Raw genomic sequence first — 24,080 nt, forward strand, 5'->3', positions numbered from 1 at the left:
TTCAAGGCTGGCTGATTATACTCTTGCATAGACCCTTACCCATATATGCAGGCTCATACTCCAACATGGTAGTATTATCCCTCTATAAAATTCAAATCAACTTTGTTTTAATACTCACTATATTTGTACAAATGTAGTGAGTATACATACTCGTCTCCCTCTATTCTATTTAACACATGAAATATCATGGGGTGACAGTTTCTCCCCTGTTGCACTACTCCTGACTCACTTCAATTTCAACACTTCACATTCAAACTAAGTTTAACTACTAGAAACAAATCAATGATGATTCACAGAAATACAGATGGAATCACATTTTCCATTTTAATTTCTTATGAATAGAGCAAAATTCTCTTTGTATTACAAGATAAATAAAATCTACAGCTTCAAGCTACCTATAACATGCAAAAATATACAAAATCACCATAGTTTATACAATTCACAATTACAATCATTATCATGATCAAACTTTGTGCGTCTAGTCTAGGCCCATCGTGAGTTAAGAAAACAATATATACCAAGATGTACTAGTTTATCACTTGGTCTACACGCAATTGGTCTACATATCATATAGTCTAATATCACATAGGCTAAACCTTTGGGCTAAACCCATTTGGTCTACTATCAATTTAGTGCATACTACACTTCGTCTACACTTGTATAATTGTCAGTCAGTGTAATGCTCAGATGTCTATTTACTAAGTACTTTGTCAAATTAGAATTCAATTCATGAACAGTTCAACCAAGTGGATATTAGATGAAATAGGTATAGCCTAACTGGAAATTACCAAAATGGTGGGCTAAAATGGCAGTTAGACCAAAATGGTTTGTGAACGAACAGGTTAAATAGACAAATTAGGATTAGACCATATGAGATAAGACTATTAAAGCATAAAGTAGTAATGGGTGTAAACAAAGACCCGTCTTACAAACAGTTGCGATTGATCTGATCAACAGTAACTATATGGAAATCCATCGTCATAAATTTCCAAAAAGAAATTTGTACAATGTTTTTTGTATCCAAAGAGGGGCAAACCCAATTGTCAAAACAACATTGATTGTATGATCATACATCACATCTAGGAAACATTTTAAATAAACATGCATTTTACATGTTGGCGTTGCTGGCTTTCCAAAGTTGTTGATTGGATCAATTGTAACTCTGTACGATGGAGCCCAAGTGTTAATTTACCAATGGACTATACATGGTATGTTGATATCTTTGATCTGCACAGTTTCAGCCATGATTGAGAAGCCAATTGCGTGCCATATTCTAGGCATGCACAACTTACAACAAATAGAAGGGCTTCCATTTGTGTACAACCTGGACTGCTTTGATGCCTTATTAAGTCCCTCTGACTGTTTTCCCACCTTTTATTTTAAGCTATTTTCCATTTGTCTCATTTGTGCTGTTAATTTAAGGCCTGAAGTAGTTCGCTTCAAAAGCATGAACCAGCCCCCCCCCCCCCCTTGTGACTACACTATCAAACTGTCACATTCTTGGTAGAAAACAGACAGAGTAAAATTGAAATAAAATTAGATGAATAATATTCAGAAGAAAAAAGAAATTAATATTAAATATTGTCAATCATTGCTAAGTCTGTATCAGTGGCAAGAACTGTTATCTGTGACTTACCAGAAGAACCATAAAGTAGCCTGGGTGTTGCAAAAACTTATATATAATTGCAAATCAAGCACAAAAAGAGACATTGCAAGAAAGTTCAGTTGCAACAGAACACAAGTATCTTGCAACGATCCATAAAGAAAATACATATTGCTAGAAGTACATTCAACCAAGCTGCCAATGCTACCATCAGAGAGAAAGTAAATTTTGTGAAAGGGTGTAACATAATTACTATAATGAGTTGACTGTAATAAAATCTACATGAACAACAAGATTGTCAAACAAAATGAGTTCTTAAAAAACAAACAAATAAACAACATACCACCATGAGATAGAAAAACTTTAGACAAAGGGAGTGTTTCATGAAGGACCTGTCGGACGTCTTATCCAACGAGTTCTGTTTTATCTGACAGTTACCATAGTAACAGTGCCTCACAGCCAATCAGAATCAAGGAAAGTTGTCAGACGAAATGTTTATGAAACACTCCCCAGCATTAACATATCAAACAAAATATGTACACCCTTAAATACCAAGAATTACTTACTTATTAAATTTAGATGAATACACATACCACTAACTCCCACCAAATCAACAAACTTTCAATAGGAGTTTGATTGGGAATATATCACATTGTATTTTAAACCAATATTCATAATATTTTGAGACATCACAAATAATACACACACAATTACTTTAAAATATTTCAGTTTATGAGGTTTTTTTATATAAAGATGTATGTTTTACTGGCTTAATATTTATCATTGTACAGGTACAACTTGGTAATGGCATAATTAATTGTACATGTGCCTTTCTCTATATCAAACAGAAGGAAGAAGATGTGAAAATGACTTAAGAATTGAGAGGAAAAAGATACATGACAGGGAGAGAGAAATGAGAAAAACAAACCCACCTTTGCTATCAAGAATGCATCTTTAAAGAAGTTTGTCCAGATTTTTTCAATTCATTGTTAATATTTCCTACAACACTACTTCAGCATATGTATGTTAAATGTGTTTTAAGTTGTTACATGCTCCAATAACAGAGACACATCCTTACTACGATGTATCCTGCAATGAATGAAATAATCAAAAGCTTTGGTTTTCACTATCAGGTGCTGCAAAGGTTCTTAAACAGAGCAGAAGATGCTAGGTCACACAATACTTGAAGAGCAAAGATCTCTATTCAGGAAATAGCAATTAGAAGACTTGGTTGGAAGACAGCAAAAAAAAATAGGTAGGAATGCAAAATCATCAATACTTTGAATTGTATACACTACCATATCATTTCCTATCATTATTATCTATATTAAAAGCAGCAAATACATGAACATCATACATAAGCCGAATACTTCTCCCCCAAAATGACTTTTGGTAAATTTCTACATACAAGTAAAGAAAATATAACAATAGTTTAAATTATTGATTGATCTTGGATAGTTCAGTACAATCCAGTGATATCTAGAAATCCTGTAATAGGAATTAACTTCAATTGGAAGCTGTTAGAAAATGAAAGGAAAGTGTAGAAGACCAAAAATTCTGAAAAAAAAATTCTGCCCTGCACCTGCCATCTTTTGCAAAGTGCTTCTTTAGATGTTCATCACATTAAATCTTAACCTTATACTTCTTTCTTGCCTTTTTTCACCCCCATGACACCTGGGTCACACCCCCCCCCCCACTCTCTAGATACCCCACAGATTCTTGGCAAGTTGTACATTGACATGGAACAAACGGTAACAATGACAAGAACATAAATTATGTGTACTTACTGTGTGTCGAAAAGCACCCTTTCTTAGTCAGTCATACTTCAAAAATAGCACAAGCAATAGAAAAATATAGTCTCTGGTATATACATACACCATCAATATACATTAAAAGGAAGTAAAAGAAAAGACAAGTGGAACGCCTCTGGCAGTCTCGCCTGCATTACGCAATTCGATATAGCAGCATTGCTTCCTTTGAAAAACAGCTAATGAATAATTATTCACAGAAGAAACATTAATAGGATACTAAAATATTATGTCCATTGACCCAAAATGACCTTTGACCATGATCATGTGACCTAAGGATTGTGCAAAACTATCATTCATACTTGATTACCCTTATGTTGATGTTTCATGAGCAAGTACCATAAACTTCTTAAGTTATGATGCCAATTCCACACATACTCCCAAGCAGAGTACATTGACCTTTAAATGACCTTTGACCTTGGCCATGTTCCTGAAACACACAGGGTATTCAAGGATACACTGCTGCTCTTATGTCCAAGTTTCATGAAATAAATCCATAGACTTTTAAAGTTACGATGACAATTCCACAAATACCCCCAACATTACCAAAGTTTGTTGACCCTAAATGACCTTTGACCTTGGTCATGTGACCTGAAATTAGCACAGGATGTTCAAGGATACTTGATTGCTCTTAGGTCCAAGCTTTATGAACTAAATCCATAAAATATCAAAGTTATGATGACAATTCTTCAAATACCCCCATATGGCCAAAGTTCGTTGACCCTTAGGGACCTTTGACCTTGGTCATGTGACCTGAAACTCACACATTATATTTAGGGGTACATGGTTGCTCTTATGTCCAAGTTTCATGAACTAGATCCATAAACTTTTAAAGTTATGACAATTCCTCAAATAACCCCAACATGGCCAGTTTGTTGACCCTAAGTGACCTTTGACCTTAATCATGTGATGCAAAACTCAGGTAGGATATTCAGTGATACACTATTACCTTTATGTCTAAGTTTTATGAACTAGGTCCATATACTTTATAAGTTATGACAACATTTCAAAAACTTAACCTTGGTTAAGATTTCGATATTGATTCCCCCAACATGGTCTAAGTTCATTGACCCTGAATGACCTTTGACCTTGGTCATGTGACCTGAAACTCAGGCAGGATGTTCAGTAATACTTCATGACCCTTATGTCTAAGTTTCATGAACTAGGTCCATATACTTTATAAGTTATGACATTTCAAAAACTTAACCTTGGTTAAGATTTCAATGTTGACGACGCCGCCGCCGCCGTCGGAAAAGCGGCGCCTATAGTCTCGCTCTGCTATGCAGGCGAGACAAATATCAACGTGCTTACTGTTCTATTCTATGTACTTCCAGGGAGGAAATTGTTGTTTTTGAAATTCCAGTATTGAATGATACAAATAAACTCACATGTATGTAAATTGTTTTAAGCACATTTTCTAGACAGTATAATGTTATTTTTGCAGCATACATACATTTTCTAATAGCTCATTTTTTCAAAGAAGTAAACAAAAATAAAAACTACAATGCACACACTACTAGTCTAGTACTGTTAAATCTCATTTTCATGAGAAAGGAGAAAGAAAGAGAGAAAAAAAAAAGTGAAGTAATAAAAAAAGACTTTCAAGTTATTACTAATAAAATCAGTCAGACTGTTTTTGTGTTTTATGTTAAGTTTTGTTTTTGGACATCACTCACTTGTCGGCAATTCTTGTACATACTATGTACCATAAATGCTATGATAAAGTGACGAATTAATGAAGTACATGTAAATATTATCTGGTGGCCATACTCACTGACCACCTCTAAATTCAATAATGGTTCGCTGTCTTTCATGGCAAAATAAGAACAGCAATTGGGGCTCTATGACACAAAGCTTTGTAATCTTTAGCTAGATCGCAATGGCCAATCAAGATCATTCTCCCATGCACAGTTCATTTTAAACACTGACCAGGAACCAATCAGACTTGATCTTCCACAATATTTGCGACCCATTAAAATCTTTTGTGTTACAGGACCCAGGTTCAGCTCAGAATCAGAGTTGACTTACCCCTCAAAAATATGTCACACTCTAGATCATTAATTCCATTCAAGATTATCATCACAGTTATTATTAATGTACTTTTCATCCTACCATGGCTCAAAATTGAAAGCTTGTGACATGCAACCTTCTTTCAATACTGACGTGTCACCTGTGTGCTTGGTATTCCCATTCCTGCATAGGGTCATCACTACAGATATCTACATGGGCCATCTGTACAGTGCCAAACTCCTTTATGCTCAGGCACTGACCGGTAACAGGATGGTATATTTTCTGTAAAAAATAAAAACACCCAGAATTTATTTTGCTAATCATTTGGTACGCACATTCACTAATGAAGCCAGACTCAAAACTTTCATTGGTGTGACAGTAGTATTGACCAGGCTCAGCCAGGCTACCACTTTAGGAAAACTCACTCCAAGAATCATAGCTGATTCACTGTATCTGCTCATAGTATTCCCAGAATAACAGGGCAGTCATGGAAGATTTGTAAAAAAAAAAAAATCTTTCATTCTGCAACTCTCTGTCCTCAACTGAATCAACTGCCCCCTTTCCAGCTTTGAACTTAGGGAAGTCCCAGTTCAGAAACTAAAGCTTATTTGCAATCTTTTCACTATTTTCATTGTGATATAATAAAGGACATACACTGTTAAAGTTGCTTGCAGTCTCAGAAAAAGTCAAAGCTTCTTTGTTATTTTTAGCTGGCCCATGGTAAAACTAAAGCAAACTGACATCCTTCTCATTCAAGTTTGTGTAGACCTTGTGCAGTATCATTCAAGTTTAGGTAGATCTCCATAATTTGCATCTTTCATTGCTTAATGCCCCATTTACATTAGGTCTATAATCTACAATCATCGGAAAGTGCCCATAGGGTGATCAAATCCTAGTCCTACATGTAATCATCCTAAAATGACATACGACCATGTTATTTTCATCCCGATTAACGATCATTATACGGTCTAAAATATTGTTTAGCACAGAGTAAATGCAATATTTTGGAAAAATTACAAGATTGTAGCCCTTAATACATTGTACCAATATCATATGATTAGCGCAGGGGTATTGTATGATGATCATAGCAAATGCAAACTAGGCATTAGGTCCATGACACATTGTTAGATTTCTTTTCATTTTTTTTTCTTTCCTCAAACTTTGGGGTCTAGAGGGAACTAACCCCTAAAAAGGGAGGGGGTCATACCTTATTCTTGATACGCCAGCGTTGGGAGCCCCCCATTCCATCACACTTGCGTAGTTGAGGAGTGGAAGCAGGGTTTCCCTCCATCATGTCCATGCAAATGGCATCACCCAGCTTCAGTTCCTCTACAGAAGTCTGGTACCATGTCTGAAAGAAATATGAGAGGGATTCCTGTAATAAGTGATGTTTCATATGGTAAAACAATTGTCACAATAAGACGTCATATGTGAGGAACCAAAATATACCAATATTTGACCAATGTTCACACAAATTGCACAAACTTGCAAAATCACTCTCAGTCAAAATCATTGTTAATTCCTCCTTCAACATCATAAACCCTAAACAGGCCACATTTTCTGCGATCATTCCGCCGCGCGAAATTTTTTGACCACGCCACTTGCAGAGTTTATACTTTTAAGTTTCGCGCATCTTTTGAGACCAAATTTACGACGCCCGGGTACGCGGTTCCGAAATTACGCAACATTTCGTAAGTGCATGTCAGACCAAAAATTGTTCCAAAACGTGATTTTGTGTACAAAGTCAATGCAAATTGAGTTTTCTCATCTTATTCATAAAGATATGATTATTTTTACTTTAAACAGCTGAAATCGATTTATTTTTGCATAATTATGCTTCAAAAAGGTTGTGCAATAAATCTGGTGAAAAAAACAAAGAAAAACAAAAGGTTGAAAAACAAAAGAAATACATAAGAAATTCATAAAACAATAAAATATATAAGAAATTGATTTCCAAATCGAAGTTTTTTCAATTACAATTGTTAAGAATGCTACAAAGAATATTTTTACCAAAAATTAGCATTCTAGGAGCTTTATTTAGTGAATTAGAGCAAAAAGTATGATTTATGCATAAATTAGCATAATTTATATAAAATAAAATCTCATTCCCGGTATTTTGGAAAATTTTACCATACAGCCTTGTAGATTACATCGCACACTACCAGCGTGCAAATTTTTGCGTCGTTCGCGCGATCGGCGGCCGAGATCTCAGCGGGGGTTGAATCAACCCCCCCCCCCCCCCCGGCCACAGAACAGCCAAAAAAGCCCGGCCTAGTTAGGGTTAAATCATGATGAGTTTATGAATAAATTACCAATTAACCTCATATAGATCACATAGAAAATTCAAAGAGTCATTATAAAGATGACAGAGTTTCATATGCATGTCAATTTAGTGGACTCTGACTTCATCGCAAGGCCAACTGTTTACATAAATTAATGAACATAAAACATTGGACTCATTAATCCTATCATAACCATGGTAACAAGCATCAATATAGCGCCCTGTGGCAAAAGCAGTCATTCATTATCGGAAGCTTCCTAAATATGTGCTGAATAATTAGGATGGAATCTGCATACACCAAGATTTAAAACCATGAAATCAACACCACCTTTGTGAATTCAGGCCATTTTATTGTAGAAACTTACCTTTGTCTTGGTGCTACCCAGGAACTCACACCCTCCTAGGATAAGCTCTGTTCCTTTGACCAACTCAACTGTATTAGGCACCAGACATAGGCCAGTAGAAACATGCTTTAGCTAGAAATGAAAAGAATTTGGATGGTTTTTAGGGATCAACGGAGAAGATCAGATATAAAACTTTCTCCCAGTTTTCAAAGTTTTTTATTTTATTTATTTATTTATTTTTTATTTTTTTTTGGGGGGGGGGCTGAACCAGAAGTGCAAAAATCACAATCAGATGGTCATTTGTAAATTTTTGTACACATTAACTGAGAAAAAGTAGGGGCCCTATGACCAGACATTGAAAGACTCAATTGGAGGTATCGATTCTGAGGACAAACATTCCCTTTGTCAAGTGATATTAGTGGTACCTTCATTGGAGAAATCTACACCCCCCAATTGGGGGAGGGGGTCATCCTTAGCACAATATCTTCCTTGCATATTTTCCCCTGATATCCTGAAAAATAACCGATCAAACCAACTATTCAAAAGCTTCATAGCTGCGTAAGATAAATAATAATTAGACATGGGTAGCATTTCATGAAAAAAATTGTGATTTTCATGAGAACTGTTATAAGCTACTGAAATCCTTGCATGTGATTGGCCCAGAACAAATAAGTCAGTGATAATAACCATTTGCTCCATGAAACACTAGGGGCTCTAGACTTCAAAGTCCTCTACTGACACCATCAGATTTTAGATCATACCTTCCCCTTGCGGAGTGACGTTGGTGCGGCTTTCCTTTCAATCCTCTGCGCTCCTCCTCTGACCACCCCATCTGATTTGCCCTTGTTATCATCTGGTGTCCTGATCTCTGGGTAGACGGTATCCAGGTACCACTTGAAGGACTTGCAGTTGAGCTTCTCCCGCAGGGCCAGACGAGATGAGATGTCCCCGTAGGTAATATCTCTGGCCCTGGGCTGGACATTGTAGAAATGCTCCTGGAAATGAAAAGTGTGATTTTATGAAATTTTACAGGTAAACTTGAAGTAGTGGACCTTTCATACAATAGTCACAAAGGTCAAACAATTTTTTAATCCAGGGGGGTGTTTCACAAAGATTTAAGTATGACTTAGAGTCGCACTTTAATACCGAGTGGCGTACGGTATGAAAGGCTTGACCGCATTGGTCAGATCGTGTCATGAGGACGCGCACTACTGCGTATCTGTCAATAAGATCGCGCGTTGCATATCATGTACGCGTCAGCATTTAAGTGCAACTCGAGTCATACTTAAATCTTTGTGAAACACCCCCCAGATTATAACATTTTAAACATCTTCTAAATCAAACAGATTTGTGTGGTCCCAACAAATTCTATGGCGGCAAAGTGACCTGTATTTTTCAACTGATATGAGAACACATAAAGCAGAATAACCTGAAATAATAATCAGAACATAACATTGGAAGGAACGTAATTCATGATTTCGTGCATTACTGTTGGCCTGGGGGAACGTTTCACGAAAGGACATGTCAGAAGTTTATCCATTAAAATCTTATCCAATAATTCCCATAGTAACAGTCAAACACCTTTGCTCTCAGCCAGTCAAACTCAGGAAAGTCATCAGATCTGACAACTTCTTGGACTATAAATTTTCAATGTTCCCCTGTTCTTAGGCAAACTAATAAACCCCTCTTTAAGCCGACATAGCACCTAAGATCATGTTCCTATTATGTGTTACTTACACACAGCTTCATATAACACCAACCTGGGACCTCAACAGCTGTTGATAAGTAACATATGATTTTACATACGACTGGTGGCTTGTTCTTGTTGTTAAAAACCCCTATTCAGATGAATTAGAACTTACAAATATGACATATGATTTTATGCACGACTGGTGACCAGACCGTTTCATGAAAGTTGTCAGCACTGTCAAGTTGTCTTTCTCCGACGGTTACCATAGTAACAGTCAGAGCCAGTGCCTTTCAGCCAATCAAAACCAAGGATTTCACTGAAATTGCCAGTGCATGCTGACAACTTTCATGAAACACCCACACTCAAAAACCCCTATGCAGCTGACTTAGAACCTACAAATATGACATATGATTTTACGTACGACTGGTGACCTGGTGGGTGTTTCATATAGCTGTTTGTATGTTAAGAGCGACTTTAAGAATGACTGGTGACCGTTTCTTTTGGTAAATGGTATATTCATTTGCGATGATTAGCGTGTAAGAAAGGTTCAACAGTCGTTCTTAAAGTCGCTCTTAACTTACGAACAGCTTTATGAAATGGCCCCCTGTTCTTGTGCTTATAAAAACACCAATGTAGCTGGCTTTAGAACCTACAATTATGGGGTAAAAAGATGAATGAAAAATGTTGTCTATGCAATTGTACCGGCTCTTTGGTCCATATTTCAAATATGTGCACTGTTGCCCTTACTCAGGCAGATTTACATACCGACACAATAGCGTGTTATGTTACCTTGCAAAGGAATTGAAAAGTTGTGCTGAAAGCAATGGTATAAGATTTGATTTGTATGCTGACCTCCCAGGGATGAGAATTAATGGTGGCACAATCCCTTCTAATGTCATAGTCACCACAGTGAAACCAGATAACTCTCTATTTCCCAGAATCTACCCCTCCAAAGATTGTACTCATTGAGTTGACAGTTCCTTTTGAATCTAATATTCGTAAGGCGAGAGAACGAAAGGAAGTGAGGTACGTTCAACTGAATAGGGACATCTAAGAATTATGAGTCGCATCTGATATGTTTTGAAGTCGGAAGTAGAGGGGTGGTTACTAGAGACAATAAACAGCAAATTAAGACAATTCTACACCACGTCGGTTCAAGGAAATACAAAGATGTTATCGTTACAATGAGTAAATTGGCACTAATTGGATCATACGTGATCTACAATGCAAAGAGTGAGCCACAGTGGACCAACAGGACACTTCTTCACTAATTCTCATTTTGAATTTCCCAAATATGATTGTTGGACATCTAGAGATAATTATTTGCTAATTTTCCTGTCATTATTATGTTCATATTATTATGGCGTAAGGACCGATTCCTCTTTCCTTTTCCTTATACTTCACCCACCCCCCTCTCTACCTCTTTATCTAGATTCCCTTCTCCCCTTTTCCTCTCTTCTTCCCAACCTATTCCATACCATTTCTTTTCCATCAGCCCTTGCTTCCTCATTCTCCCAATCATAATCTCTTTTCATTCCAACCATACGTGTTTCATTTATGTATGCCAGACTGTAATATATAATATAATTTGCCGAACAAAACTACACCTGTTATATATATAAAATATAAACACAAGATTTAGGCCAACTTATGTGGATTTACCCTTTATCTGTTCATATATTTATAATTGCATAATTTATATATTTTTGTTATACCAATATGTTAGCACAATGAACTTATTTTAAAATCAGAACAACTTAAGTTAAACTACGAGATAGCATATCCCCTCCTTCCCCCTTCTCATCACTCTAAGTATTAATTTTGTTATGAATTGAATCGACGTGTTTGATATGTAAATAATGATTATCTCTTGTTTTATGTTTGTTTATGTATACCATACTGTATTCATTTTATGTTGCCCTGTATTACGTTCATCTAGAACTGATAACCTGGGCCCATTATTGTAATCGATTCCCTTTTTTTATATGAAGAAAAGGTGATTTATAAAAAAAAAATCAATTTGTGCACAAAGTCATGTGTCACTCTGGAATAGCTTTAGGAAACACCACATAAGTGACAATTCACCAAGTTCATGCTCATAAAGGTTTGTGTTCTCTAGGTCTACAAATGGCTGGTCTACTTCTCAATTAATCTAATACCACATGGGCAAAACCCATATGATATCCAGTTGGTCCAATTTCCATTTGGTCTACACTATACTTGGTCCAATACCTACTTAGACTTACTGTCCCTTAGTTGAAATCCCAGAAGGTCTATTTTCCATTTCATCTCTCTATTATTCTGTGCTTGGCAACATAAACATTGTTCATCTAATCATACAGATCCAGTGGTGTGAGAACGTGTGGATGAAGATGAAAATTGTACCAGCGTAACTGGGTCCCGTAACACAAAGCTTAGTGATCAACGCAAAATAGACTGACCAATCAAGATCAATGTTGCCTGCGCATTTGGTTCAAAATACTGACCAGGAACCAATCAGAAGTGTTCTTTCAGATTTGCTATTCATTGCTAAGCTTTGTGTTATGGGCCCCTGGATAAACAAAATGGCAAATGGGCAACATGACAATTAGACTAAATGGTTACCAGGTAGTAGAGAAACTGGTTATAGATGAACTAGTGGGAACATGTGTGATAAGACAAAATGGAAACTAGACAAAGTAATTGTAGACCAAGAGGCGATTGTACCGTACCTTATACTCATCCATCCAGACTTCAGCGACTCTGACAGCATTTTTAGTCGTCGTGTCCTGCCGACTTGGAGAGCCATAGGGTCGACGTTTTCTGAAAACATGGCCGACCCGAGAGCATGGAACTATCTCCAGTTTTCCTCCGCACTGCCATATCTGAAGCACAATTTGAGTTTTAGAAAAATATGGAGGGTTTTTAAAACATATTTATGGAATTTTTATGTCTAGTAGACACTGAGAGTAAAAAGTCATCAATATTTTCCTTTCCAAATAGATGTTGTGATTATCGAAATAGCTATGGCCAATTCCTGTACACTGTCGTGTTTGACTCTTAATTTTCTAAATTTTTATTTCACTTCACAAACTGCTTTGGCCATCATGATTTCAGAGCATTACAAGTGGTCCTATGAAAACTAGAAGAATCGTCTCACCCTAAATGAGATTTCCAGATTCTCTCCACCCCATATATCCATGCCTTCATCATATTCTCCTAGTTCATGGAAGTATTCTCTGTTCATTGCAAAGAGACCACCAGCCATCGTAGGAGACCTGTCAAGCAAAAAAAAAACCAAACACAGTGGCTGATATTCTTATTGCATCAAGTAGAGATTTTTTAAACCCTAAAGAGGAAAGTTTTCCATTAAGTGAGAAGAAATTGGTTAATAGAACTGTGATATGACAATGCTTGGTTGGGGGGTAGGGGGTTATTAATGTGTCCTGCTTATAGATGGAAACTAGAATCATTTGTAATCCACCAAAGTGTGATATACTTGTGCAAACCACATTTTCACTTTTATGGAGTTTCTGTTGCCAATTCATTAACCAAGAAAAGATTTTTTGAATATTCAGTGAAAATTACCTCCCCCCAAAAAAAAATAATAATAATAAACAAACATAAAAATAAAAATACAATAAAAAATTATTAGAAAAATAATAATGATAATATTAATAATAATAAAAGAGATAGATTTTGTCAAGAAATAAAAAATATATATACTAGTATCAAATAAATTTGACATCAGTGAATTCATTGGCAAATTATATTTGTCATTTTATTGTGAATACCGAAAATAAAACCAATTACGTGGACTGACATTCTTATTCAGTCTGGATGAACTAATGACATACCACCTGAGTAGTTGACTTACTCTATTGGCTTCACATAATCTTCTTTACCAGCAAGCTTTCCAGGCCTGATGCTCTCCCATTTGAAGTGCATACCCCAGTTAAAACCCCCTTTGACAAGCGGAGACCCGGTGTAGGCGAACGTGTCAGCACTGACGATATCAATGATGGGACAGACTACGGTATGTGGATCAGCTTTGATCCTCTCTAGCAGAGGCTCCAACCAGAGCTCATTCACCTATAAAACAAATAATCATAATTTACTTTTATATGGTCTTCTTATATAAATTTGCTATGACTTAACCGAAAACCAACTGGTTTTTGGTAAAGTTACAAAAGTGTTTACTTAAAGTCTTGCACATCTTTTTGAACCAGGGCTCACAAAGATTAGCCATGAATCGCGAAATGAACTGACCAATCCAGATCAACATTACACGCGCATTTGGCGCAAAATACTGACCGGGAACCAGAAGTGTTCTGTCATATTTGCTATTCATCGCTTATCTTTGTGTTACGAAGCCTTGGTCTAATATTTGAGAAGGGGATGCAGGGTATAACACATTTAGTAATCGCATATTGGCTAAAAGAAAAACCTGCAGTTTTAAGGAGTTTATGCACACAAAAAATGGGAAATACTCATTTTCTTAAATTGCCACGAGACACTTTTAATTTCACAAAGGATCATAATTTCTTTAAAATTGATCAACACCTTCAATCATAAAACAGTAAAACATGAAAACCATGCCACAAATAGGCGTCGTGGTGTACACTTATAATCCAAGCTATATGAGGAAGTTACGAATTGATGCAGATCTCTTGATCTCGTCTTTCGGATGGGGATGTTAAAGGTTGGCCCTGGACGTAAATAGTCATACCGGATTGATAAACACGTCTGGAAAAACTCAAAGAGTACTTACCTCACAGTGGCTGTCCAAGAACATGAGGACATCCCCCGTTGCATGTCTTGCTCCAATGGTCCTTGCTCGGATCAGTCCTTCCCTCTTCTCATTGTGGACAACACGCACCAGGCCATTGAAATTCTCTGCCATGTACTGATCAAGTTCTGCCTTCAGGTGTGCTGGAAATGAGGTGAGATGAAGGTTTTGATGTAATATTTAACACTGGAAACTGCATGCAATCAAAAGCCAGCTGCTATAATGGCAAAGTCATAATGGTATCTGCATTCTGTTTATGAAGTGATTGAGCCATAAATACAATAGAAATCTAATTTTGATTGGCTGCTGAATCCTGTAATCATGGTAGATACAAACCATAGTCACTAGTCCTGTATGAAATGAGCCCTAGGAGATACTGAGTTCAGTGAAGTCATCAACGAGAATGGTCTTCTCTTGTCTCCAGCTCTACTACTCCATTCGCTGACTCAAGCAAGCCTCCTATCATCTACTCAATCCTCTCTCACCTCTCCAACTCAACCAGCTGTCTACCAAAGCCTCTCATCCTGCCCACTACTCAGCTTTCCACTCCTGGTTTACAGCCCTTTTAAAGACTACACTCAACTCCAAAAGATACTCTACTTCCTAAATTCCACTTTCTTTGCCTCTCCATTTCACTTCTACCTCTATCCACTCTTATCTTTTTAGTCCTTCCAGGACTTTACACATGTTGTACCGTAAACCACTTCCGCGATTGTTCATGCCACAATGCAAACCTTCAAACATCTTTCGAGAATGACCTCATGGACAATTCTCCTGATTCTCAAAAACACCAGACCATCTACAGCAAAAGACACCCTACTCTAGATTAGGTGACTTAGTGACTATCATTATAGTGGTGGTCCCCAAGTCTGCGCACCTAACAATTTGAGTTAAGATTTAGCATGAAAATTTTCTTATTTCACAAATTCTTTCAAATAATTTTCCTTATATTATTATGAGTAAGAGTACCAAATATCTCATAAAAATTTGAAAGCAATATAGGAGTTTTTAGGAAAAAACCTAGGGCATTCATTTTCAGATTGAAAAAAAAATGGTACCCCATGTCTGTGCACCCATTCACTTTGCACAGAATTCGGGGATTTTGATGAGAAAGGCTGCATTTTGAGGTCGTCACATGAAATGCCCTAAATTCATTATTTTCCTACCATTTTGAGTCAGATTTTTTAATGGATATATGTCTATGTATTGCATGTGTAAAGTCTGTGTTCGTTGCGTATCTTCTTTTACTAGAATCGCGCAGATACGCGTGTGCGCAGACTTGGGGGAACTTGCCATACAGTATTCAAAATAATGGAGTACTTACTGAGTTCACTAAAGTCATCAACGAGAATGATCTCATGGACGAGCCTCCTGGGGGTACGATCAAGAACACTGTAGACTGTCCGCAATAAGGTGGACCAAGCCTCATTATAGAAGCAGATTACAACGCTTGTTGTAGGAAGCTCTTCAGAATATACCTGGTATTTGCATCTAGACATGAAATGAAGTAAAAAGGAAATGAAGAAAAAGTATTGTAAATTTATTGTGGGCGCGTCGTGGTCTAGTGGTTCTGACTCTCGCCTTCCAAACAGAGGGTCGTTGGTTTGAATCCTAGCCATGGCTTGTTTTCCTTCAGCAAGAAATTCATCCACACTGTGCTGCACTCGACCCAGGTGAGATGAATGGTACCCGGCAGGGTTAATTCCTTGAATGCACGAGCGCTGAAAGGCAGCTCGAGCTAAAGCCAGGGTAATAATAATAATAACAATGCGCCTCCGAATAGATGTTTCTAGATAGATGGCGCTATACAAATGCCTATTATTATCATTAATGTAGTGAGGCAAATCAACTACTTAAATCAATGAGGCAAGCTACTTGATGCAATTTACATAAAATCAGAAATTCAAATGCCAAAACGAAATTGTGTTTTATGAACATACGGAGGATGGTCATGTTAGAAGTAGAATGATGGAGGGGGGGGTTGACCCCAGCTGCTTTAGGTTTAAGAAGAAGCCATTTTCAGGGCAGAGCATGCATTATTCATGTCTTCTCAATAAAGTTTCACTTAATCAAAACAAAGTTTGGGCAGATTCACCAGTATAAAGCAATCCAAGGCCTGTTGCTAATCCTGTGCATAAAGAGATATTCTTTAATAGACCCAGCTTAAAAATCAATCTCAAGTCACAAATGTGCATTTCTCATTAGTTGCAATAAAGTTCGGTTTGACCTTTGCATTTGAGATTAATTACAACTCTTTCTGGAACAAGCCCCTGGAAACTAGACGCACAAACAAACTGGTATTAGGCCAAGTGGCTACAAAACCTGAACACACTATACCTACAATGGATTTCTTGTGTCCGTGACATTTCTGTGTAAGCCGACCCGTTGGCTGATGAGTTCATTAAAGGCATGCTGACGGTAACCACGATCTCTTATCGCCCTCTCTTCATCGTTCCTCACCAAACCAAGCTCATCATCACCCCATTCACCTGGAGAATCTAAAAGAATAGGGGGAATAAATAAAATGTGTGAAAAGTGGGTAATATGATTGCAAATCAGACACTTGGATTTTTAAAAATAGTTTTATTTGGTGAATGATAAATATGCAAACACAGCATAATAAAACTGGCCATCAAAAACCTTCAACAATTTCAAACATTAAAAAAAAAATCTCTTGGATGAACAAAGAGCTTGTAGAAATCTGGGCCCCGTTTTACAAAGACTCTATGGAAATCCATCAGTGTCATAATTTTTTCAACAGGAAATTTGCAAAATATCCTTTGTAAACATAGGAGAACACACCAAATTGTCAAGAAGTCAATGAATCTATGAATATACATATCTAGAAAAAACTTTTGAACAAACATGCATTTTATATGTTTACTTTGCTGGCTTTCCATAGTTGCGATTGATCGGATCAATCGCAAGTCTTTGTAAGACAGGCCCCTGGGGCCCGTTTCACAAAGGAGTTGCAACTGTTGTAACTTTGCCATTATGGCAACTACCAAGGTAACAGGGCTCAGCAGCCGATCAAAATCAAGGTTTCCATGGTAGTTGCCATAATGGCAAAGTTACAACAGTTGCAAGTCCTTTATGAAACAGGCCCCAGATCTGAGAGCAGGGCATTTTGAGGTCTATGATTAAAAGGATTAACTGCATTACAAGTTCATGTTTGTAAGAATATCAAAGCTTTATTCTAAACTTTTATCTGCTTTATCACGGTTTCTCTGCTTAAAAACTGCCTGAGAGAAGTCATACCACAAAATAAAGGCAAAAATGATCACATAATATGTATTAACACACTTTTTTGTACTAGTATTACATGTAGATTGCATAGTTATGTTTTGAAGATGCACTTTCAGGGCTTAATTTTATACTCGGGTAGCATGCAAGGTCATGCAGATTTGTAAAATTTCAACAAAATCTATTGAATTGTAATAACAATCAATATTTAGCCTGATAATTTGGTGAGTTTAAGGTGAGTTAACTAAACCCAAGGGTTAACCCGTTGGAGACTTAGCCTGCCTATATGCTGGCTGATGTCTATGGAAAACATGTGTTATAGCAAAATCATTCAGTGTCCAAAGGGTTAAAAAGCTTCATAGGAATTGATGTGCGTGGGGGGGGGGGGGGCTCGGAGGCCCCCATCAACAATTTTGAGACCAAATATGGAATGCTCGGGTACACGGTTCCCAAATTAATTGGAAATCAGACTAAAAATTGCTCAAAAACATGATTTTGTGTGCAAAGTCAATGCAAATTGTGTTTTCAACCAAAAATCATAAATGTATGATTATTTTTAGTTTTGCTGGTCTAAATGGATTCATTTTATGTTGTTGATGATTCAAGAGTCCCCAAAAAAAGTTCATTGAAAAAACAATGAAAAACAATGGTAAAAAAAACCAAAGAAAAACATAAGAAATTGAAAAAAAACAATAAGAAATTGATCTGATATTGCAACAAAGAGTTTCTACATCAAAATTAGAACATTTGAAGCTTTATTTAGGAAGTTGGAGGAAAAAGTATGATTTTGCGTACTATTATGCATAAATTAAAATGATAAATTAATAGCAATTTGCATGAAATAAGTTAATAATATACAATTTTGTACAATTCCAGACAACCTGCGTGCCAATTTTGGCTTGTTCATGCGATCAACTGCCGATATCTCAAGGGGGGCCTGAGAGGCACCCCCCCCCCCCCCCGGGCCAAATGATCTCCCAAAATACCTCGGCCTAGATAGGGTTAAAACCACATATTAAGTTCAACCCATCATTGTGAATCCCTCTGTGTCATATTCACCTGCTTTAAACTTCTGTCTTGACCTGACTGCCTTTCCATCTCTTCTGTAGACTGCATCCTTGGGATTTAAGACTTTTGGGTTAAATCTTACGGCATTCAAGTCATTACCACCTTCATCCTGCACAACTAAGTTATTCACTCTCCATTGATCATTGTCCTCCACGACACCCCCAACCACTCCAAGAGGAGGCTTGACACCGCCTCTATGTCTTGGGATCATCTTCACTCTCCCGGGGTTGTACTTTCCCCCTGGTAGCCCATCGGGGGCATCTTTGCCAACATCACTAAGGAAATTGTAGATCAGTATGAGCCAGATGAGGGATGAGATTGCTATCCCGTAACAAAAGCAACGTATCAGCCTGAAGTTGGTAGACATCTTCAGAATGTTGAGATCAGTCTCGGCAAGATGCTTACATAGAAACTCCTGATATTATCCTGGCCCAATCTCTAACTTAGGCTTCTCCAAATCAGATGCAAAGGAAGATCAATGACCTCCCGAGCCCAAGCAAGAAACTGTCATATCGTACTGAAATAAAACAAGGGGAAAAATAAACTTTTTATTATCAACAAAAGTTAAACATCACTAGGATTTTGTACTGTATGCTTGTATTCTATAAATATTTGTCCATAATGTCCAATTTACATTTTTACCTATGACTATAATAGAGTGGCCATAGGGTGATCGTATCCTGCTAATAGTTCGAGCGCCAAAGGGTGACATACAATGACCGTAGAATTTTCATACAGATTCACGCTCATTGTGCAATTATAATATATTTTCTAAATCCTAACAGTTATGGGAGTTGTACGATCATCAGTGCAGGGATATCTTACAATGCACAGACATGGTAACATCAGTGCAGGTACAGGGACTGGCCACCGCACACCTTACGATTGGTCTGCGACCTGATTTTGGAATAAAACAAAGTAGAATTTGATGCTAATATTGAGACATGGAATATCTTACCATTTAATATTCTAAATCACACTTATACCTATTTTCAAATCTGTGGCTATGCTATGATCACCCTTAATAAAATAAAAGTGAATTTCATATCTAGTTGTAATGACGTCATAGCAATCGTACGATTGGCTATGATTTGAGACTAATTTCAAAATTACTCCAAAATAAAGACTTGTAATCATCCAAAATTGTTATATTAGTATTCTAGAAAGTCAGAAGGCTCTCTTTTATTAGATAAGCAGTTTTCAGCAACTTCTTTTTGCCATATTAGTATTCTGTCAACTAATTTGGACCTCAAATAAAAAGATAGTTTTCATTCACATTTTCAGAAAAAATGAGCAAAATTTGTTTCAAAATCGGATCGTGAACCAGGTGTGCGGTGGCCTTTAGGCATCTTTATAGACTGATGTATCCTAATATATCCTAACACGTAAAAAGTATGTCTTTTTCAAGATAGGGCATATTACATACGTAATGTAATAAGGGTGTCAAAAACACTAAAATAATGACAAAAGGGTATCTATTTCGCTAGGAAAGCTATGTGTTTAGGGTCATATATGCGAGGGTATAAAAACGACTAAAATGTTTTTGTTTTAATAAAGGATGTACTCTTTGCCCCAACAGTCAACATTACATGTTTAGATTCCGATTTTTTTGCGAGGTGTGGCCGTACTAAACCCAATGATGTAGGCAAAGGTAATACCGACGACCGAAGTCCGTGACATATGTTAAAATACAGCTGTACCGTTACTTGTTCAGGGATTCAATTCAGAGAATACTTGCCATGGGTATCGTTTTGTTTCCAATACCTATTAAGGGTAGGGTTTCACACGCCAATAATTGTTAAGGGGTGCATTTTCAGAATATGGAAAATACTTGTTTAAGGTGCTTTTCCCATGGTCGCGCATTGTATCCACACATCAATGGAAGTGCCCCACCCCCGGGGAAAATGGTCACAAACCGCAAGTCTCCCATTGATATCAATTGATGAAATATATACAATATGATCTTTTGACCTTATTCATATTCCTCATGATCACAGGTGTGGTATTACACAATGCAATAGTTATTTGTACAATGTGTAAACACAATTGATACAGAAATAAAGAAATGAGAGCAATTTGAACTAAAACTTGACCTTTTGACCCTAGATGACCTTTGACCCCAAGTCACCCCATCACCCTAATGGAAACACATGTGGTATTATCCGAGGATCATATGAACCAAGTGCCAACATAATTGATGCAGAAATAAAGAAATGAGAGCAAGTTGAACACAAACTGTAACATTTTTGTAACAGACATGTACACCCTACTTGTTCACGTAAAAGTAATAAAAATATCTACGTTGTGGTTCCATATTCCATGAGGCCGGAGGTCTAATGGAATATAGAACCAGAACGTAGATATTTTGTAAGAACAAGCACGGTGTAATGATTTTATCTCTTTAAGTGTATCCTTATATCATTGCAGAATAGGGGAAATCAATAGAATAGAACTTAACCCTGCATTTTGAGAGTGATTTTTGAAAGGAAGTCATTCATAACAAACATCACAATGATCACAGTAAAAAAAATGCGCGTTTTGCCATTGAAATTATTTGATGCACAAATAGTAGTACGCAGCTTGAATACGCACACGATACTGTTTCATATTACGTGGTTGAAATCAAGCTGGGTGTAATGATTTTATCTCTTCAAGTGTATCCTTATATCATTGCAGAATAGGGGAAATCAATAGAATAGAACTTAACCCTGCATTTTTAAAGTGATTTTTGAAAGGAAGTCATTCATAACATCACAATGATCACAGTAAAAAAAATGCGCGCTTTGCCATTGAAATTATTTGGTGCGCAGCTTGATGCTTGATTACGCACGTGATACGGTTTCATATTACGTGGTTGAAATCAGCACTGCCACTGGGCATGCGCGTAACAATGTACATGTAAACAACATATTGCAAATGCAAAGTTCATTCCAGTTTATCTTTTTGGAGCTGCAAGAGGAATTATCGAATATCGTATCAAGACAAGTATCAAGTATGCAAGAGGAATTATCGAATATCTTATCAAGACAAGTATCAAGTATACTTGTCTTGATACGATATTCGATAATTCCTCTTGCAGCTCCAAAAAGCTAAACCAGGTTTAGTATAAACTGGAATGAACTTTGCAATATGTCGTGAAGGACGTCATATTGTCTGAGGTCAACCCCAACACCCGCTGGTGTTGGCGTTTCAACACCATAGATATTACTTGAAATCCCCTAGTTCTACAGTTTCTACTTCTAGACTCTAGTCTAACTTAGGCAAGGCTAGCCAGGCGGCTTCTAGAGAGTAAAAATCATTTACTAATGTAAGGTCACTCTCATACGAAGCCAGGGCTTCCGCCATATACTTTTGCGTGTATACCCAGTTGTTGTGTGTCCGGACAGGTTGTGTGTCCGGACGATCAATTTTAGAAAGTAATTTGGAAAAATTTACAAGCGAAGTTTCATCAATTTTTTGTTCAAAATGTTAGGAAATATTAGAGAGAACAAAATTGAAGATGATTATAACTATTGAATTCATATTTTTAGTGTAATCCAAAGACAAAACAGAAGGCTTCAAAAATATAAAGTGTCCGGACACCCGATCCCCCATCCTACCACCAAAAAACCTGAAACTTTCGCCCCCGAGATTTCTACTTTCTTTCTAAAAGATCTAGGCCCTAGCCCTAAATCATGTAAATGGGATTCAACTTCATTTCCGACATTTCTACGCTATGGATTTTATTTTTAGACAAGAATTCATTTTTTAAAAATGAGAAAAATATCATGAATAGACGGAAGAGACTTGCCCGATGTTTACGCCGCCTTCTTGTTTTCTATTATGATGGGGTGTCCAAACTTCGCGGACTTTTCAAAAAATATTCATCAGGCTTAAATTTGTTCACAAAATATTCATAATTTATACAAAACCAATTCAAGAAATAGTTACCACATTGACGGCAAGATCCTAAACTATAAATTCGTGGACGAAAATGTAAAGTAGGTCAAGGGATTTCGCCGGTATCGCGATCTCAAAATTCTATTCCGATTGGCGAATGCGCGCTATGCTAGAAAACCGTTCTGAAAAAGTGTGACCTAACTTCGCGGACCAAAGTTTTGTGGAGATTTAAACAAAAACTCAAGCTCAAAAAGTGACATATTTACATCAGATTGACGGCAAAATGCTATAGAATCGGTTAGTACCACATTTAACTCACATTTTTGATGATTTCTGCTTGCAAAATGGTGATATCGTAATGCTTGTTGAGAATATCAGATTTCTTCAAAACGGGCGCTAACGGTGACAAATTTGCCGATCTTTTGTCAATATTTTCATGAATACTGAACTCATCTTAAAGAAACTTACACCAAAGGGTAATTTTAGGTTGCTTTTCATGTTGATGATGTCAGATTTTAAGGATATTGGCTAGTTTTTGAGATAATGACCGTCCGCGAAGTATGGACACGCGCGAAGTTTGGACTCACTGCCATACTGTTCTTCCCCAACGTTACGCGACGCAAGCGTCCGTTTTGGTGGTACACGCAAAAGTATATGACGGAAGCCCTGGCTTCGTATGAGAGTGACCTTACGTTAGTAAATGATTTTACTCTCTAGAAGCCGCCTGGCTAGGCAAGGCCTAACTTAATCGTATTAAATGTAGACTAGAGAATTAGTACTAGGCCTAGTAGAAGAACAACACAAATGCGTTTGTATCGGACTGAAGTTCTGAAGTCAAGAGAAAGTCCCATCGAGAAAACTCCCAAGAAATATAGAGGTCTAACGTTAGTCTAGCAATAAGATCTATTACTAGATCTAGATCTAGACTTAGATCAAACGCATTATCCACATCTAAACTTACTGAATGAAAAACAGAATCCTTCTTACCAAATTTCATAAATTCGTGTTGACAACTCAGCAGCGAATCATGTATGGGCGATAGAGGGCGCCAGATCCCTAGCTAGAAAAGCAGAAATGTAAGAGAAGTAAAAGTTTGCTCGTATAATATAGTAAAGTATCATATAATTTCTATGTACAAAAATACCGCAGTGCACTTGGTGCTTTGAGCCGCGCCCGGCTTCGGGGGGGGGGGGGGGTTCAAGTCAGTTAAATAACTGAAGAAAAAAGGACGAAGTGTATTGAGATGGCTTGGTTGTTTGGGTACAATGTTGTCCTTAAAAAAAAAAAAAAAACTGTTTCAGAATTTTGAATTCACTGACAAAGAGTATCAGCGATTTTTTAAAGCTACGGCCCCTATAAACTCTATATCATTTTATTTGTACGGAA

General features: G+C 37.0%; 1 protein-coding gene across 1 annotated transcript; it reads right to left on the reverse strand.

The window, feature by feature from the left end:
- Nucleotides 1-299: 299 nt before the first annotated feature.
- On the reverse strand, nucleotides 300-23,752 carry LOC129275212 (polypeptide N-acetylgalactosaminyltransferase 11-like). Its single transcript, XM_054912004.2, has 12 exons — nucleotides 23,682-23,752; nucleotides 18,807-19,332; nucleotides 16,846-17,002; nucleotides 15,829-15,995; nucleotides 14,487-14,647; nucleotides 13,593-13,807; nucleotides 12,876-12,993; nucleotides 12,448-12,600; nucleotides 8,808-9,041; nucleotides 8,068-8,178; nucleotides 6,629-6,772; nucleotides 300-5,703 (listed from the first exon to the last, which is right to left on the reverse strand). The coding sequence occupies exons 2-12, from the start codon at nucleotides 19,180-19,182 to the stop codon at nucleotides 5,578-5,580; spliced, it is 1,962 nt and encodes a 653-aa protein (XP_054767979.2). The 5' UTR covers nucleotides 19,183-19,332; nucleotides 23,682-23,752; the 3' UTR covers nucleotides 300-5,577.
- Between the last annotated feature and the right edge of the window lie 328 nt (nucleotides 23,753-24,080).

Source organism: Lytechinus pictus, chromosome 13 (genome assembly GCF_037042905.1).
Source record: "Lytechinus pictus isolate F3 Inbred chromosome 13, Lp3.0, whole genome shotgun sequence".
Lineage (NCBI taxonomy): Eukaryota > Metazoa > Echinodermata > Echinoidea > Temnopleuroida > Toxopneustidae > Lytechinus > Lytechinus pictus.

Coding starts and splice junctions, on each gene's coding strand:
- LOC129275212 (XM_054912004.2), bottom strand. CDS start 19,182: ATGTCTACCAACTTCAGGCTGATACGTTGCTTTTGTTACGGGATAGCA. Junction 17,003..18,806: donor AAGACAGAAGTTTAAAGCAG/GTGAATATGACA, acceptor CTATTCTTTTAG/ATTCTCCAGGTGAATGGGGT. Junction 15,996..16,845: donor ACGGACACAAGAAATCCATT/GTAGGTATAGTG, acceptor TTTCATGTCTAG/ATGCAAATACCAGGTATATT.